The sequence below is a fragment of the Hylaeus anthracinus genome, unplaced genomic scaffold, assembly GCF_026225885.1.
Source record: "Hylaeus anthracinus isolate JK02 unplaced genomic scaffold, UHH_iyHylAnth1.0_haploid 5, whole genome shotgun sequence".
NCBI classification, from domain to species: Eukaryota; Metazoa; Arthropoda; class Insecta; order Hymenoptera; family Colletidae; genus Hylaeus; species Hylaeus anthracinus.
In genome coordinates, this window is record NW_026535322.1 from 9450712 (window position 1) to 9468258 (window position 17547).

At 32.1% G+C, this 17547-nt stretch overlaps 5 protein-coding genes across 13 annotated transcripts; 3 read left to right on the forward strand and 2 right to left on the reverse strand.

Annotated features, from left to right (window-relative positions):
- Positions 1-21: 21 nt before the first annotated feature.
- LOC128896077 (uncharacterized) lies at positions 22-5662 on the reverse strand. 6 transcript variants are annotated; one of them, XM_054159241.1, is made up of 5 exons: positions 4840-4971; positions 4528-4761; positions 3779-4460; positions 3496-3693; positions 22-157 (listed from the first exon to the last, which is right to left on the reverse strand). In XM_054159241.1, exons 2-5 carry the CDS (start codon positions 4549-4551, stop codon positions 39-41), a joined length of 1023 nt encoding a protein of 340 aa, XP_054015216.1. In that variant the 5' UTR covers positions 4552-4761; positions 4840-4971; the 3' UTR covers positions 22-38. The 6 variants fall into 6 exon arrangements, with proteins under 6 accessions (XP_054015216.1, XP_054015213.1, XP_054015215.1 ...); XM_054159242.1 differs by lacking the exon at positions 22-157 and adding an exon at positions 3174-3317; XM_054159238.1 differs by lacking the exons at positions 22-157; positions 4840-4971 and adding an exon at positions 5533-5662 and having other exon boundaries at positions 2291-3693; positions 4528-4626.
- On the forward strand, positions 635-2135 carry LOC128896094 (3-oxoacyl-[acyl-carrier-protein] reductase FabG-like). Of its 2 annotated transcripts, none has more exons than XM_054159282.1 (4): positions 635-908; positions 1104-1420; positions 1488-1689; positions 1788-2135. In XM_054159282.1, exons 2-4 carry the CDS (start codon positions 1104-1106, stop codon positions 2028-2030), a joined length of 762 nt encoding a protein of 253 aa, XP_054015257.1. In that variant the 5' UTR covers positions 635-908; the 3' UTR covers positions 2031-2135. The 2 variants fall into 2 exon arrangements, with proteins under 2 accessions (XP_054015257.1, XP_054015255.1); XM_054159280.1 differs by having other exon boundaries at positions 636-827.
- LOC128896096 (pseudouridine-5'-phosphatase) lies at positions 5595-8129 on the forward strand. 2 transcript variants are annotated; one of them, XM_054159285.1, is made up of 6 exons: positions 5595-5735; positions 6067-6411; positions 6668-6789; positions 7051-7269; positions 7377-7609; positions 7687-8129. In XM_054159285.1, the coding sequence occupies exons 3-6, from the start codon at positions 6786-6788 to the stop codon at positions 7864-7866; spliced, it is 636 nt and encodes a 211-aa protein (XP_054015260.1). In that variant the 5' UTR covers positions 5595-5735; positions 6067-6411; positions 6668-6785; the 3' UTR covers positions 7867-8129. The 2 variants fall into 2 exon arrangements, with proteins under 2 accessions (XP_054015260.1, XP_054015259.1); XM_054159284.1 differs by lacking the exon at positions 6668-6789.
- Positions 8130-8273: 144 nt separating this feature from the next.
- Positions 8274-14874, reverse strand: LOC128896066 (DNA polymerase alpha catalytic subunit). Its single transcript, XM_054159219.1, has 22 exons — positions 14724-14874; positions 14273-14473; positions 13880-14189; positions 13489-13801; positions 12995-13414; positions 12542-12910; positions 12258-12462; positions 11861-12129; positions 11677-11793; positions 11407-11590; positions 11171-11308; positions 10931-11106; positions 10625-10865; positions 10408-10547; positions 10118-10323; positions 9782-10043; positions 9520-9694; positions 9271-9440; positions 8927-9175; positions 8779-8854; positions 8502-8698; positions 8274-8425 (listed from the first exon to the last, which is right to left on the reverse strand). The coding sequence occupies exons 1-22, from the start codon at positions 14737-14739 to the stop codon at positions 8420-8422; spliced, it is 4440 nt and encodes a 1479-aa protein (XP_054015194.1). The 5' UTR covers positions 14740-14874; the 3' UTR covers positions 8274-8419.
- A 47-nt stretch (positions 14875-14921) lies between these two features.
- LOC128896097 (transport and Golgi organization protein 11) lies at positions 14922-17368 on the forward strand. 2 transcript variants are annotated; one of them, XM_054159286.1, is made up of 5 exons: positions 14922-14994; positions 15517-15741; positions 15867-15961; positions 16031-16179; positions 16321-17368. In XM_054159286.1, exons 2-5 carry the CDS (start codon positions 15522-15524, stop codon positions 16529-16531), a joined length of 675 nt encoding a protein of 224 aa, XP_054015261.1. In that variant the 5' UTR covers positions 14922-14994; positions 15517-15521; the 3' UTR covers positions 16532-17368. The 2 variants fall into 2 exon arrangements, with proteins under 2 accessions (XP_054015261.1, XP_054015262.1); XM_054159287.1 differs by lacking the exon at positions 14922-14994 and adding an exon at positions 15001-15285.
- Positions 17369-17547: the final 179 nt, after the last annotated feature.

Consider the following 17547-nt stretch of genomic DNA (forward strand, 5'->3'; position numbering starts at 1 on the left):
AATACTGAAACACGCTCTAGAATATCTCTTTCAAGTTTCTAACGAAATAGTTCTTGTTGTAATCTTTTACGTGTCAGGAATTTCTCGTTCTTCTCTCTGGAGTATCTTGCAAAGCTCTGTTCATAGGATTCGACCCAAACGACGCTGGGAAGAGAGCCTAAAACAATGTGGCGGAGTTCCAATTTATTATACTTCTATTTTTCTTTTTTTTTTTTTCTATTATCTATTTAATCCTTTAAGCATATAATTACATATATTATGGTCGCATTAGATATTTTACTGGCGCTACAGACAACGCGCATGTGCAAGTGGAAGGAGCACCCGACACATCGACATCGACAATTGCCGACAATAACATTGTATAATAAACATTTAATTATGCATTGCGATAATTAGAATTTAGCTGAGAAAATGTTTGTTAACTCTTATGTTTTACAACGTAGTTGTAAACAAATTGATAGCGACACTTAGCAGCGAAAAACCAAAGCGACCATAACATAAGTTTAGAATCTAAGTATTATATGTATCTTAAATAAAAAGCATAAAAAAATTGTTCATTATTTCTTTTATGTTTCAAATCCTTGTTACTACCTGCGCGACTTACTGTGCGCCCAACGAACAAAATTCAAATTTGCATCATTGTATATAATCATTCTACACCACACCGATAAGAGTCGGTTGTGTCTATAGTAATTTCGCGATAATAAAAGCGCTTACCAAAAAGGGAATGTACGTAATTTGATTCGTTGCGTAATTTCAACTGGAAAACGATAATCCGTTTTAATAAACAAAATCAGCGTTACGTAATAAATTGAACGCGATACAAAGTAAGTGCAGATATTGTAACTAAGAATACATTGAAATATAATATTTTAGTATATTGTTACAAGGTCGATTTCCGCGTCACGGTAATTATTTCCGCATTGAGAATATTTAATCATTTATTATGATGATGTTACTTTTGTTACGTCCCAAATATTAATTCACAAATGTTACGAATATTTCTAATCTTTTTTGTTAAAAGAAAAAAACACATTTTACATATTTGTTAGAATTGTGTTAATAGCAGACTATTTTAATTATTCATTATATTTTTATTTCAGATGGCATTTGCTGGAAAAGTTGTGTTAATAACAGGAGCTAGCTCTGGTATCGGTGCTGCAACAGCTGTTCATTTTGCCCAACTTGGGGCGTCGTTATTGTTAACAGGTCGTAATTTGGAGAATTTAAATGCAGTTGCTGAAAAATGTAAACCTAACAAACCGTTTATTGTAACTGGAGAAATAACTAATGAAACCGATGTTAAAAATATCATTGAATCCACCATTAAACACTATGGTAGATTAGATGTTTTGGTTAATAATGCCGGTGTATTGGAAAGTGGAAGTATAGAAAATACTTCATTAGACCAATATGATAGGTATAAATTTGTTATTCTAAACGTTACATTTACAAAGAATTAGGTAAAAGAATTATAAATACTGCAGGGTATTCAATGTAAACGTACGTTCCATATACAATTTAACAATGTTGGCTGTTCCACATATAGTGAAGACTAAAGGTAATATTGTAAACGTGTCAAGCGTTTGCGGAATAAGAGCGTTTCCAGGTGTTCTGTCATATTGTATGAGTAAATCAGCTATCGATCAATTTACAAAATGCGTTGCCCTCGAGCTTGCGCCAAAACAAGTATGCACTCTACATAAAAATCATAAAAACATTTTTGAAATTTATTAAATCCATTACTAGTCTTTGAGGAAATATAATTCTTGTTTTTCGTTTACTAGGTTCGAGTAAACGCTGTAAATCCTGGTGTTACAGTTACAAATCTTCATAAGAATAGCGGTATGACGGACGAGCAATTGAAGAAATTTTTCGAGCACAGTAAAGAAACTCATGCGCTCGGCAGACCAGGAGATGTTACAGAAGTCGCGAAGGCAATTGCATTTCTGGCAAGCGACGATGCTAGTTTTATTACAGGTGAAACTTTACCTGTCGACGGAGGAAGACACGCTATGTGTCCTCGTTAACTTACATTTCACTTATCACAAACAAATTTAAATATCTGTACACTTTTTATACAATTTCTGAGATGTTATATTTTTATAAAAGAACACGATATATCTTAAATGTAATATGAATTAATATCATTCAGTACTTAATTTCTAGAAGAACAAGGATGTTTTAGGCGGCAAAAACATTTTTTTTTATTTATTATTCCTTGTATTTAATTTTTAATAATGTCCAAAGCATTCGCAGTAGAAGTATAAACACACGATGATTCAAGCAGCAAAACGATGAAAATTTAGTTTGCATAGTTTACCAGAAAATGAAAAACTATTTAGCGCATTCATTTGTAAATTAATAATAGTACATTTTGGGAACCGCGATATAAAGTCTCGTCTTAATTCCAAATGTGATAATTACAATTGTTCATAGTTTCTTTTAAGGCACTTCGACAGTGTAACAAATATTTTACTTCTATTCAACCTCATGTAGTAATATCTGTTCTATAAAACACGATATTAAAGGCTACTTACATGCATATTTCTTTCTTTGATACGTATGAATAAAAAGCTAAATACAGTTCATAACTTAGGACATCTATAACGTCGAATATAAATTCAACAATCTCAGCTAATGCATTGTTGGAGACGTTAGTTCTCAAAGTTGAACACGCGTTTATACGAAACCCTTTCAGATTTGCCTTACAATATTCCCACACAAAGTGAACAGCATCACACAAAAACATTTTTGGATCGTTACAATATCGTAATACAACTAAAGCAATATTAAAAACTCTTTTCAATATATTCGTTGGATTGTTCACAGTCTTTACGTCTGCGAGTATATCGTTAAAGGAATCTACATTATTTGATTTTGCGTTTGGAGTAGGTTGCGTTGACGTTGTCTGTTCATCGGAATAGAAATTGTTTAATAGACGCGACAACAAATTTTTCAGCTCTAGCAATGTTTTTTGATATACCCTTGGATTAGATTGTACCAAATCGAGTCCTATCTTGCCTACTTTCAACAAATGTTCAGCGAGCTGAATAGGATCTACTAATTCTACACCGCCTACCACGATTTTACCATTTTTGAAGATTATTAAATCTTTGAAAATGTTTCGAAAATCTACTATATTAGTAACGGTCACGACTGGACATATTATATCATTAGATTCGCTTGATCCCATCATTTTATTAAATTCTTCACGGAAGCGTTTGAAACGCAAAGCGTTTTTACATCTCTCAAGAATGGTACCATTAGACGATCCTATGAGTTCACCAGATAATTTGGAATTTATTACTGTATTGCTGAAGAATAAAACGTGAGAACTAAACATCATCACGTCATAAAGATCAACCTCTTTTTTCTCGCGATATTTGTCAATTAATGAATAGCCTTGATAAGCTATACCTATCCCATTAACCGTCAAATTACTTATTACCACTGAATTATATACCACTTTAGTTACATTGCTTATATGATTACCTTTTTCGATAGCTTTCGACAGAAACATGGCCCCGCTATTTGCTCCTAATGCTAAAGCTGTGCCAGTTAGACCAAGCCACGCAGGTAATGCATTTTTATTTATGGGGCTGATGGATTCTTTGTGTAAATGGCGATCGACTAACTGTTGAGAACTTCGACCGATGGTCCATAGTCCATTTACACCACAAGTGATTAGGCCTGATAATTAAAATGTGATCTCACAATATAAAATCTTAAGTGTCATATGCACGTATAAATAAAACAAAGAAGAAAGAAAACGTACCTGCACCTGCTAATACAGGTCCAACAGGGGTGACCAAAGATGTAACCCCTAGTGTGGCAGCTGTGGTAAGACTTAACGCGCTAGTAGCAGTATCAATAACTTTAAGAAATTTAGTTTTAATTGAACAAGCGGGTGATTGTAACATTTCAGTCCATACGACTGAAGATTGTTTTGTGATTTTATACTGTGGATCATGCTGATAAAAACCATTTTTTGGTACAATCATAACAGTCTTGGGTAATGTATTATTACTTAAGTAATCATTCCAGCTTTGATATATTCTACCACTATTGTCAATATACCATATAGTATTCATTTTTCTTTTTATTTTAAACACTGGTACAGCCCATATTTCATCGATCATTTCTGTAGATTCGTTATTGTTGCTCTTCAATTCGTCAGGGAATATTACATTATATATTATTCCAACATAAATGGGATTATTATTATCTTCTCTGCCATATTCTATTATCTGCTTATATACTGCAGTAACACTTTCATATGTTTTCTTATCGATATCTTTTTTATTAACTAGTTCGTTGCCTTCTGCATTTATAGGAGGGCCACAAAGTGCAAATTGAATATTTTGCATTATATATTTCTCTTCATTATAATTGTATTGCAACCAATCGGGAAGATATTCGTAACAATTTTGTTGATATTGTGTAGCAAGCTTTATCATCTAAATTATATTAAAATACATAAGCATAATTTGTAATAATCGCCTGAAAAGAAATCAAAATAATTACCTTCTGAATCTTGGAAGAATTCATGATGACCAGTGTATACTTGGATTCGTAAAATAAGGCCTTTATAACGATTCGATGAACTTTGTTACACGAAAGACTCTATTATCAAATAGAAAGCAACAAAATAAATTTAACAACGGTAAAAATATATTTATTTGTCACATTGTCTTCTGAGATTAAACTCAAACTGCCATCACATTTATAGTTACTAACTTCTAACGGGACTCTTAAATCCTAAAAAAATGATTCATGGATCATCTTAGAATCACAACATGTAACGTAATACGACTTAAATGTTCAAATACAACGTACAATTCAAGTGCTCCCTTGCAGTAACAAGTCGCATAAATGCATTCTTAGAGGAAGTTTCCTATGTATATATAAAACTGGTATTTCCCACAAAATATTCAATAAAAATAAAAAGCGATATGTATAGGGTTGCCACCTTTACAAACTGACGCCACCAACGGAAAGTAGGTGAACTACTAGATAGTTTTTCCCGTTTTTCAGGCACAATAATGAAAAAAACATATAATAATTATGCATTTCGTAATCAGGGGAAGTAAATCTATCGTCTCGTCAAGCGTTTTTTGGAAAAAATTGAAAAAAAAAAAATTTCTTGTCTTTGAATGTATTTTTAGCAAGTTTCAAAAGCGAAATTGCAAAATGTGTAACTGTCCCCCGCAACGGTATTTTATAAGGAACAGTTTAAAAAAAAAAATCAGCCGGAAAGGTCGCTTCCTCGCCTCATAAAATTATAATAACTGTTTGAAAAATTGCAAACGTTTGACATCATTCTGTCTTTGTCTCTCCTCCGATTGATGTATCTCCCTCTCTGTCACAGCATCATTAGAGAGACAAGAATCTATCTATCCTTGTCCCAGAGCTTCCTACTTTCCCCGCAACTGTCGCTGAAGTCAACTCGGAGTTTTGCTGGGTCTCCTGCGCACCCTTAATTGGCACATTCCAGTAAAAATAACGAATTCTTTACAGAATGCTCCATACATGCGTTTTAAATAGTAGAATCAAGTTGGATCTCCTAATAATAAATCCTGTTATGTTTTTATTCCTATTTGTTTCTGTTGCTAAGGTGAACCCAGGATTTGATAGCAAATTTGGTATCACTACTTTCGAAAGTCCGTTTACATCACGCGAGAAAGCACTAAAGCAGATTCAAGGCATATACGGAACCCGGAAGCTTGATCTAGGTATCTAGGTTATACTATACTATACTAATCTCTACTATACTATTCTATACTATACTAGGTTATAGTATACTAAGTATAAGGAGATCCAACTCCCTAAGAAAGTTACTAGAAAACTGTTATCAAAATTCCGAACTTGAAGTTATGAATATTTCGTCCACTTGCGGCGCAATATTTCAACGAAATATTCATAACTTCAAGCTCGCCAACACTTCATGGTGCCAACAATACAGAAGAAAACAATCACACGCCTTCGATTCCTATACATTCAAATGTCGTAAAATAAATACAATCAATTTTTTTATTTCATAAAATTAAAAAATTCTTATTTCAGGATTATGATGATCTGTAACCCTTTTTAAACATTTTGTAAAAATGCTACATTATAAAGATAGATAATTTATATTTTATATTTCCATAATGTAAGTAACTTTCCTACTCATGAATAAAAAAAATTAATATACATGTAAGCCTGAATGTCAATGAAATGACCGATACTCGCTTTATCGTAACGTTGCGTAATTGGCGCCATAATTCAGTATGACAATATCAAGCGACATTATCAGTTGATTTGAGGTGCTTGTTATCACGGAAATATTATTTATACCTAAAAAAATGTCTAAGAATCAATTTAACAATGTTACGCATTGTATTTTTGATATGGATGGATTATTGCTTGGTAAGGAATTTCATTTAATCTTTGCTTTATAAAATACTATAGTATTCGCATGTATTAAATAAATGTAGAAATTCGGTTATAAATGATAAATTAACCAACTTTAACGCAACAATTAGGAAGGAATTATTGTTAATTGTGTATTTTATATATTACAAAAGTAACGTTCTTCCGTGATGTATACTTCCAATTAACCCTTAGATAAGTTTATGTTTATTTATGCGAATATAGTAATTTTGTTTTGTCTATGCACGTGTAGTAATGAATAAAGTCTCAATGGCAATTATTATGAAATATGAGGAATATAAATTAAAATACTCCATGCATCTATATGAGCGGATTCTACTATCAATGAAAAGGTTAAAAAAGCACTCATCATGCGTGAGTTTGTATGTGCTTTCTTCCTATTTCTTTGAGGAAGCTGTGTTAGAATTTTCTACATACATGCCTTGCATACATGCATTAGATTAACTTATAATTTTCAATGAAAAATTTTAAATTGTTATCATTTTTAAAAGCTACCTTCAACACAGTTTCTACAAATAAACATAAATTATACATTTTAGTTAAAGTTAATGAATTAAATAAATTCTATGTGTTATATTAGTTGTGTAAAATAATCTTTTATCAAAATCTCGATAGATACAGAAAAGCTTTACTCGGATGCGTTTAATCGCATAACAAATCGCTATGGAAAAGAATTTACATGGGAGCATAAAGCACAAACTATGGGTTTCAAAACTACAGCAGTCGCAGAAGCTGTAGTTGAAATGTTGTCCTTACCTCTAACGGTAGACGAATTTCAAAGCGAGATAATTAAAATATACGAAGAAATATTTCCATCTGCAAACCTAATGCCGGGTAATAGATCCAAGTTTATTTAAATTTACCAAAATACGAGAACAACAAAATTATTTTCGCGAAAGAGTATTTTTATGTTTACTGTATAATCCATTATATACGAATAGGTGCGGAACGGCTGCTAACGCATCTGAAACAAAACAATATTCCATTTGCATTAGCTACGAGTTCGAGTAAAGAAAATTTTGAATTGAAAACTCAAAGATGGACAGAGGTATTTAATTTATTTAACCATAAAGTACTCGGCGGTTCTGATCCTGATGTTGTTCACGGTAAACCAGCACCAGATATTTTTTTGATTGCCGCAAAGCGTTTTCCCGATAATCCTAATCCCTCAAAGGTTCGTTGTATAGTTCATGTACGTAACGTAGTCGTACGAGTATTTTTAATCCAAGTATTACGCTTATGCTTGTTTAGTGTCTTGTGTTCGAGGATGCTCCAAATGGAGTAAAAGCTGCTCTTAGCGCTGGAATGCAGGTTGTCATGGTTCCGGATCCACAATTACCAAAACGTTATATTGAAAATCCAACATTGGTAATAAATAGCCTTGAGGAATTTAAGCCTGAAATGTTTGGTTTGCCATCATATAGTACGTAACATGTGAGATGTATATGTCTGACAAATATATAGTTCATAAAAAAAGTAATAGTTCAATGTTCCAACAGTTAGATTAACATTAAAGCATTAACATTTATAAAGGAAAAAGGAAACTGATGAAGTATATATTTGTTAAAAATATAAATTGTGAATTTATCTTGTTACATTATTTATTTTTACTAGAAATATACAAAAATAAAGTAAACTTAAATGTTCCTTATGGCTTGTAAAACAGTTCAAATAAAATGTCTTTAAAACCATTACGTAAACCGTATTTTCTTTTTTTCATTTACAGGTTACGATACATTTCTAAAACCTATGTATCGTATAAGTAATAACATCATAAACATATCGTCTTATTTTTGTATCTAAATATCCTGTAATCCCATCAAAATATATTTTTTGTAATAATTAGTATTTCAATTTTGGTAAATAATTAACGAATAGATAAAACGATATCGATATAAAAAATAAATATAAAATTAGATCGATAAGACGCGTTTATAGGAATTAGTTTCATCCATTCTGATCATCCGGTAAAATGTTAAAACTTTCAAATCTGAAATAAAAGACGACAAATTGTAACTTATGATTAATGAAATTAACAATGATTTTATAGAACGCGTAAAACTTACTACTTCGTCGTCTGATGCGTCCGATATATCTAGAGTACCATTATTTAAACCTGACGATTTATGTTGCGAATTAATACTCGAAAATATGGAATCCAAACACACAACGGAAAACGCATTGCGCCTCAATATCTTTTCCATTGCTTCTTTTAAAGAATCATACGCTGTTCTCATACTTTGCGGATACTGAGATAACAGATCTGAAAGTAAATCAATCGTAAATCAGTTTTTCCTCGCTCTTTCATTCTTTTTTTTTATTCGGAAAAATCCAAATACATACTTTTATAATTTGACTGACTCACATCGAAAAGATGAAGGTAAAAGCACATCTGATTGTAAAGCTTCGTTTCTGAAAACTGTAATATAGTATTGTAATTTTTTGACACAGCTTCGAAAACTTAAGAACAATGCTAAATTGTATAACTTACTACTCTGTGTAAATCAGCGTCTCTACATTTCCTGCACGTTGGATATTTTCTATGAAAACCTAGCGGAAGTGTTTGTGTCCTTTCGGCGCACAATGGATTTTCGCACTCTAACCAACCACCGTAATATTCGGTAACTGATTCTCGCACAGCGAGTAGCATTGCGTTCTGTATAACATTAGCGTACATCCACGGTTTTACTGTACAATCTGGATTTGAACATGCAGCTAACGATAATTGTTTACCAATTTGCTGTAAAAAAAGTAATATATTTTGTTTTTGAAATAGTCAAAAATACAAACGATAAAAATCTGTAAAAAGAAAAACGTGTTTCTATGATCACTCACTGTTTCGATGACAACATCTTTGAGTATAATCTCAGATTGGCATTTCTCATCTGTACAATTAAATTTCAGGGGAAGACAATATCTAAATCTATCGTCGTTCACTAACAGTGGGATATCGTTGTTCTCTTCTTCGTGTATCAATCTCTTAGATTTATACACATTTTCCAAACCTATTAGAAGATTCTAATCCATAGTATACATTCGAGAACTTATGTAAAATATTCTGATTAACGTAAACTATAATTTTACCTAAATTTTCGGCCAGTAGAACGTCATCGATCCCTTCGATTGGTTCGCAGATTCGTAAAGCGATAGGGAAAACTTGACTCAGTAAATAGTAGCTAACATCTATTTTTAAAGAATCGCTCTTTTTGTATTCGTCGATGTGATATGCTCGCTCAGTTGCAGATTTCTGTGTCCCATCCTAACGCATAATGAGATCTATATATTTAATAAAACCATCGAATAAAAACCGCAAGGGCAATTCTAACGGTAACGAAGAAATACAAACGTCGCATATAATGTACGGAACAGTATCTCCAGCTTTCCACATTCTACCACCTTCTTTGTTTAATCTTAACGCTACTTGCACGTGGGCTTGTTTAGTATCTGGATATTCATTTGGATTTTTCGATAATTGTTTTGTAATAACCAACGACGACAAAGAAGCTTGATTTTCTCGAACGCTTTTCGCGACGTTTTGTAATATATTGAAAATTTGTTCTAATCGGTTTTCGTTCGACTGATCGGAAAGAAGTTGATCCAAAATTTTTCTAAAAATGATTAATAACATTTACAGATGTTATCAACATTCAAATTAATTTAAAAGCACGTATAATTTACTTACCTTCCAATATCGCAAGCTAACTGACACCAATCCCTTCTCACGATATCTAAACCCTTATGTTCTTGCGTTAATTCTATCTGCCCGTTAGGTAATTTTGTCATCGTTACTGCGGCATATTTTTTCTTCTGTAAAAGTAGTAAATAGCGGAAGACACCATCGATATCTAATTCCACTCGTTTATATAATTTGTTCACCTCTTGTTTGATCTAAAAAGCAATTTCACATTTTAACGTCACCGTACGGATGCAAAATAAACAAACCCCTTTTTAAATTGACAGTTTATTATTTACCTTTTTGCCAACAGAGAAAACTTCCTCGTACTCTAATAAATTCGTATTGATCATAATAGAGTCGGTGTCTCCGTATATGACTTCGTAATTCAATTTTTCAACGAGACTTTTTGTATTTTGCAAAATTTCTCTACCTTTCGCTGCAAGAATATTTAGTATATATACATGCATGTATGTATTCGTTACAATGGTCGTACACTTTTATTTCATGTTATACCTGTAACCAGGGCAGCAAGTCCTTTGGCATAAAATCTACAGTGAGTTGCACCTAAGCAACCATACATAGAATTAGCTGTAAGTTTCAAAGCCAATTGCCTAATATTATATTGCATTTTCAATTCAGGTGAAATATTTGGAGATTTCATTAATTTTTTCACTTCTACTCTGCTTTCGACCAATTTACGAATTTCCGTTGGAATTACTCCAGGCTCTAAGTTCGACTCGGGCAATGACAAATCCTGTATGCGTACATTCGTAAATAAAAACAGAATACGTTTAATCGATGATTAATAAATATATTCACCTCGCTGTCAACGTATGCAGCGCCGGGTACGGTCGTGAAACATAAATTGTACTCTTGAATTATACTAGGATACAAAGAGTTAAAATCCATCAATAAAATAAGTTTGTCGTAAAATCCCTTTTTTGGCTCCAAAACTAGACCACCAGCGTAAGCTGCCTTCTTTCTTCCAGTATTTTCTAATCGTAACACACCGTTAATCGCTTACAAATAATACAAAGTTTAAGATGCTACAAATCTTACCTTTCTTCTCAGCATTTTTCCCCTTTTGTGTAATTCGTTTATCTGGCGTTATATAATGTTTCAAATGGAAAGCATGCAATAATAAGTATTCGTTCCTCTCTGCGCGTCCTGCTGTTAGCGTTCTCGATATAACATTCCCTATATACAGTAAGATAAATATCATATTTAAAAAAAAAGAAAATATTTGCTTTGTATAACATCTTACTACCTCAACCATGTACGAATATACTTCTTACCAGCGATGCATGTAATTTGTAGCGCGAGTGGCACAACATTCAGCTCGAATACAATGGATAAAATATATAATGCTTCCGTTAATGTTATTTTAATTAAATTATCTATTTTATCTGTTGTGCTATAAAACGACGAGCTTTCCCCAGGTTTTATCTCTTTACATTCGCTTTCCTTTTTCTTCAATACCTATGGCAGCGATTACAATTTAATTTCTTTTCTACTAAATATTTGCGAATATTTATATGTCGCGTAAATATTCGTAAAATATTTACCGCTGTACAGAGAGACTGCAAGTCGTAACTTCTGACTTTCAGATTCAATTCTTTAGCTGACACTTGTATATCGCACATAGGACGACCAGCTAACACTTGGTTCAAATTTATCTTTCCCTGAAATAGATTTCTTTATACATTTGTCATAAATATATAGAAAAATGTAACACGGCACGTTCTATACCTTAAAAAGAGGAGGCGCGGTACGCTTCAGTCTTCCAAATCTACTCCAATTCGAAACCTTTAAAGTGAATATTCTGTGCATTAATATATCAAACTGAAAGCCACAATCGTATCCGATTAATAAGTCAGGATCTGTTGTGTTCATTATCGTTAAAAATTCTTCAAGTAAATCCATTTCGGTTTCGAATTTCATTACTTTCGTATATGAAATATTTGAGAGCGTTTCTCGTGCTTGTCGCGGCCAAGGGGTGTCGCGCGGATGAGTGATCACTACATGGAACAATATAATTTTCAGTGCATCGCTAACATTAGATCATAGTCATTAGATTTCTAGAATCATCCAATATATCGTATACTGAAAATAAATATTACGTATTAAATTAAATAAACCAACATACAGCAAAGATGTTGTTGAAATGCTGGTTTAGGCGGTTCTTTATCAACGTGATATTTGTAATGTGTAAGTATTGCGATCATGATTACTTCGTTTTGTTGTGATTTAGAGTTTAAAGATGTCCGTACATTCAGCGTTGTTATCACTAACGGTGGCAACGACTCAAATTCAGAAGAAACAGATATGTTCTCCATTTTCATGCAATTTACCTGTTTGATAATACGACTTGTCAATTTTTAATATTTCTCTTGCGAAAATAAATTCTATCGATAAATTAAATTATTATACTTTTATTTTGGACCAACTAGTCTGTACGCCAGTTGGCAGTGGGCATTTAATATCTAGCCAACAAGGACCTTTGATATTTCTTTCTATCAGTAGCAGTTCTAAAGAATTTACTGTCGTTCCAAAAACACGCTCAACCGATGGTCCGGTATAATCAGGAGCCATAGCTGGGTAATGCGCAGAATATCTAACTTCCAAGTACTCGGACTGTGCTGGTGTACCCTCTTGTTCGAAAGCATAATGTTTCGTAACTGTACTACAACGAAATTCTTTTATTCCCGATTTGTTTGCAAACTCATTAAATTCTTTATATACATCTTCCATTGTATTTAATTTTGGTTCTTCGTCGCTTTCCTTAGAAGATGTTTTTATCTAAAATTTACGAAGATTATCGTTACTTTAATAAACTTGAAATTTGTAAGAGAAATCTGTTTATAAATATGTACTTATACATACGTGTACTCTAGGAAGAAGATAAATTCTTCGCGGAATATTTTTTACTGTTAAACAACAAGAACAATATGCTTTTATAGATGGAACAAAAACTTTTCCAAATAGATATACAACTCCGGGTTGTTTAAAAGGATCTTCGTATGCGTCCCACCAATAGAATCTAAATACTTCTTCTTTGTTCCCATTAGTTATAAGCGGTAAAGGTAACTCTGTAGCGTCTACGGATACTTCGATATCTGATGTCTGCATTGTAAATTCTGTATCCAATATTTTATTAAAGATTTCAGATTCAAGCATTTCGTTTTCAATGTCCTTATTTTTTGTTTGAATAAGTGGTTTATAATATTTGTTTCCCTTATCGACGGATGGCACTGATTTTTCAACGTAATTTATATTTTCATTTTCGAAATCTGCATTACAGAACTGTAACAGGCGTAACGATTGTAGTATTGGTAATTTATTTTAAAATATGTAACAAGGCAAAGAAAAAAGCTTACGTCGCCAACAAATTGACTAAGATCTTCACTGTCATCTTGAATTATTTGACTGCTGCTTTTTTCCTTAACATCTTTATTTGCATGTACATCTGGTGCTATAGTTTTCAATTGATCTGTAACTTCATCATCTATAATGTTCTGACTGGTACTTTGATCTAAATTAATATTCTTTAATTGACAAGTTGAGTCAGTTTGTGAATTTTCATGTTGCTTCTTTGGACAGTCAAATATTCTTAAATCGTCAACATCCGTGTCATTTTGTACTCTTTTATGTTCAGGGAAAGATTGCATACTTTTTTCTGTACAAGTGCTTCTGTAATCGTTATAATAACAATTCATTACAAATATTTAATATTCAAAAGCTTATCGCGTATAAAAAATGATTGCTCACGTGTTATTTGCATGAGAAGCCAGCGAAAATTTGTTTCTAGGAGTTCTTGATTCAGGTTTTTTCGGTGTCGCGCTCTTCTTCAAGTCGGACATCAAGTCTTTTAAAATATCATCATCGTTCTGTCCAACATCAGCTTTCTTCTTTGTAGGCATATTCATTATCATATTTTGAATAGTTCCTCTCTTTTTAACGCTATCTTTTTTACTCTTCCTTGGTCCAACCATCTTCTGCTTTCTCGCTTCTTGTATACTTTCATCATCCAAATCATCATCAAAAATTTCCCTCCCATCTTCCACGTAACCGCTTTCTCCTATTGAGCAAAATAAATCGTTTGCATCAAAGACATTTAAAATCTTTATAACGTTAACTACACTTATTAATTATAGTTGTTACCATCATCGATGATCCAGTTATCGTGTTGCCTTTTTATTACTGTGCGAGAGTATTCTTTTTCATCTACTTCTTCATAAACGTTTTCCAGTTCATCAACCTCGTATTTGTGTTTACTACCTTTTAACTGTCTCAATTTTTCTAAGGCTGACAGTCTTCCAGTTTTATCAGTTGTTTGTCGCTTAGCTCTACCCGTTGAGGATGCTGAACAATTTTTATTAATAATACACTATAAGTATTTACAAACACATAAAAACATTTTGTACATTTTTGTTAGACTAAGAAAACTACATTTCGATATTTGGATCGCATTCCCTAGACTACTATTATTATATATATAACTATAATTACTATAATTATTGTAATATTATAGCAACAAGCATGATAAACAATAAACAGATGGTTTAGAGAATATTTCAAGCAATGCAGATAAATTATTGTCAGAAATACTCACATTCTACGTTGCTCATATTTTCTGTACAATATTATAAATAACACTCTTAAAAGTAAAGTTGTATATATTCGCAGAGAACGAAGAAGAGAAATTCAGTGGTTTCAGGTTTCAATGGCAGATAAAGTTTAGTAATTTTGGCGGGAGCTCTATCGAAATCGATGTATTTCCAAATATCGATAACTATCGACAGGATTGAGACCGACTTCAGCACAGGCACGAGCACACACGTTGCCAACTTCATTCGACGAATTTGTGTTCAACGATCTAAAAGGTATGCGATGGATAATTCCTCCAGGTTTTGAAAAAAACTTACATTGTTGCAAACATATATACACTTACTGTCGTAAATATTAGACGAAGTGTTATTTACGAATATAATTTGAATTTGAATTTCCTCCACTTTGTTTTTTCGTAACGCATGGATCAATCTGAATATCTTTTTGTGTCGTCATTATACTCTTCCACTGTAACTGTATTGGAAAATCATCGAGCACGATTTCATCCTTTGTTGTACCATTTATAAATCTGTTTTGTTTGTTGATAACCAACAACGATACAAAATGTATGTAAACTTTCGTCTCGTTTTGTAATATGTAAATTCGTCGTATTTAATAAATAGTAAACTGTATTATTTTAAATAGTTTATGTTTATTTTAGAAGATAGAAGCACAAATTAATCATATTTTATATTATATTGTACAGCTATTTCTTGTATGTATATCAAATACATATACCAATGGATTTACCATAAACAGAATTTTAAGTTTCACTTTGTTTTTCTCTTAATTTTTAGTTACAATGTCAAAAACACATAGTCCTACTGTTTTTAATGGAGAGGCTGATAATTTTTATGACCCAAATTTTACTTTGGACGTTAATAAAAGAATGCACGTGCCCAAAAGTATCCGTGTGTGTGGCGACTATACAGATGAGGATGTAACTAGGACGAGTGCCTCTAGCTGGAATCAAGTGGCAGAAAAATTTGAGATGCATGTTCCAGACAGAATTTTAGTTGTTGGTAATTATACGACTTGTGCATATATTTATATAATAAAGGTACTGTATATTCTGAGACTTCGATTTAAATGCTTTGCTCGAGCAGTTGTGAATATATTAAGTAAGAATTTTACTAAATGTATGTAGGACAAGAACAACATGTTGGAACAAAGGCACCTCCAAGAGAAATTACATTAGAAAATGCTGTATTACCACCTGAGCCAGGCATGATTAGAGTACAGGTAAATAATAGTTGATGTACATATGCATATGAGTTAAAATAATATGTAATACTTTTTTGTTATTGGTAGACACCTCCACGAATCTTGACTTTGGATAATCACTATTTTCCTGCAGTCGATGAAGAAGAACCAGATTTATACTCGACAGAAACTAAGGATTCGATGACTAGACCTAACGGCCCATACACTACAGAAATGCAAATAGTTAGACATACTAGGTACTAATATTCATACGTATATCTATAGATTCGAATAATATTCAAAATATAAGCTTCTATTCGTTATTTGAAAGTCATGATCTGTAGAAGGATTTTGCTCATACTTTTTTGGAATTACATACGATATTTCTTTTGTTTCAGAGAAGAAACACCATCATATAACGCACTCAATGTTTCTCTTCCGCCTAGCGAAGAGATCCAACATTTACGTCGGCAAGTCGGGAAATTACAACGTCGAGTAATGGCTATTGAACTGGATGTGTTACAATGTCAACAAAAAGAGAAAATTTTATATGCTTTCACATTAACATACTTAATTTTCAAAACTTTTTCTTGGTTAACCAGAAATTGAGCTGCCATCAAGTAAATATAAGAGGTTTACATCTTGTGTGAAAAATGGTGCTACTAATCCATATGAATACAAGATGCTTCATACGAGTCTATTGCTCTGAGAGAAAATGTACAACCAAAGACTCTTCACTGTGGGTGGGTGTAATTACAATGATGTTTAAAATGATTGTATCGTATATGTTCAACGTTAAATTATTAAGAATATTTACATGGAAGTATTATATTCAAATATTTAAATATCTAAATCACAAAGAATGATATCTGTTACTTTCGCGTCTCTTTTATTTTGTATAACGAATTAGGATATCTGTTTTCGATTTACTGTAATTAAGAATTGAATATATACGATATTAATTTTCTAAAGTAATTGAGTCGATACATTTAAATAACATATTTGTAAATCATGTATCGCGTAGTCAAGTGAGTATTAGAACACGAATTCCTCCGATGTTTAAAATCCCATTTTATGTGACAGTTTACGTTTAGTAAAGAGTAATGAGAAACATCAAGAAATACTAGATATACCAATAATAAGTTATAATAGGTAGTTGTAAATTTTTTAAAAAAAGGAAAACAATGTTGTAAACTATGTATTCTGACCCATAATTTTCTGCGATTTCTTTTAATTCTATACAAGTGAAAACAATATATCAAAGTGATGTATATTAAACAATGATACATTATTGAAACCGACTATTATGAACATTAGAATATTACTAGGTTCGACACATTTTTTGTGGCCACCATATGTATTATTGTACATTTATATAATATAAATAATTTTAAGTAAAATAAATAGTAAACGTACAATAGTTTTTTTGTATTAATATAAAAATTAGATACTCTGTTTTTACTTATACCCTAAGTACCTTTGGATTACTAAGCTGCAGTATACCTCTGAGGTATACAAACAAAACATTAATTTCACATAATCCTGCGATTGCATGTACTTAACCTAATGTATACTAAATCCAACAAGATATCTTTGTAAATAACCATATAGCTTTCGTTAGAATC

Bases quoted from the DNA above. Each gene is read 5' to 3' on its own strand.
- LOC128896094 (XM_054159282.1), top strand. From the start codon at position 1,104: ATGGCATTTGCTGGAAAAGTTGTGTTAATAACAGGAGCTAGCTCTGGT. The intron at 1,421-1,487 runs GTATAAATTTGT...TAAATACTGCAG, and splicing joins TCATTAGACCAATATGATAG to GGTATTCAATGTAAACGTAC. The intron at 1,690-1,787 runs GTATGCACTCTA...TTCGTTTACTAG, and splicing joins TCGAGCTTGCGCCAAAACAA to GTTCGAGTAAACGCTGTAAA.
- LOC128896077 (XM_054159238.1), bottom strand. From the start codon at position 4,551: ATGAATTCTTCCAAGATTCAGAAG. The intron at 4,461-4,527 runs GTAATTATTTTG...AATATAATTTAG, and splicing joins ATTCTTCCAAGATTCAGAAG to ATGATAAAGCTTGCTACACA. The intron at 3,694-3,778 runs GTACGTTTTCTT...TTTAATTATCAG, and splicing joins ACCTGTATTAGCAGGTGCAG to GCCTAATCACTTGTGGTGTA.
- LOC128896096 (XM_054159284.1), top strand. From the start codon at position 6,348: ATGTCTAAGAATCAATTTAACAATGTTACGCATTGTATTTTTGATATG. The intron at 6,412-7,050 runs GTAAGGAATTTC...AAATCTCGATAG, and splicing joins TATGGATGGATTATTGCTTG to ATACAGAAAAGCTTTACTCG. The intron at 7,610-7,686 runs GTTCGTTGTATA...ATGCTTGTTTAG, and splicing joins ATAATCCTAATCCCTCAAAG to TGTCTTGTGTTCGAGGATGC.
- LOC128896066 (XM_054159219.1), bottom strand. The intron at 12,911-12,994 runs GTATGTATAAGT...CGTAAATTTTAG, and splicing joins ATCTTCTTCCTAGAGTACAC to ATAAAAACATCTTCTAAGGA. The intron at 9,176-9,270 runs GTGAGTGATCAT...CTTTTTTTACAG, and splicing joins AAGATGTTGTCATCGAAACA to CAAATTGGTAAACAATTATC.
- LOC128896097 (XM_054159286.1), top strand. From the start codon at position 15,522: ATGTCAAAAACACATAGTCCTACTGTTTTTAATGGAGAGGCTGATAAT. The intron at 15,742-15,866 runs GTAATTATACGA...AAATGTATGTAG, and splicing joins AGACAGAATTTTAGTTGTTG to GACAAGAACAACATGTTGGA. The intron at 15,962-16,030 runs GTAAATAATAGT...TGTTATTGGTAG, and splicing joins CAGGCATGATTAGAGTACAG to ACACCTCCACGAATCTTGAC.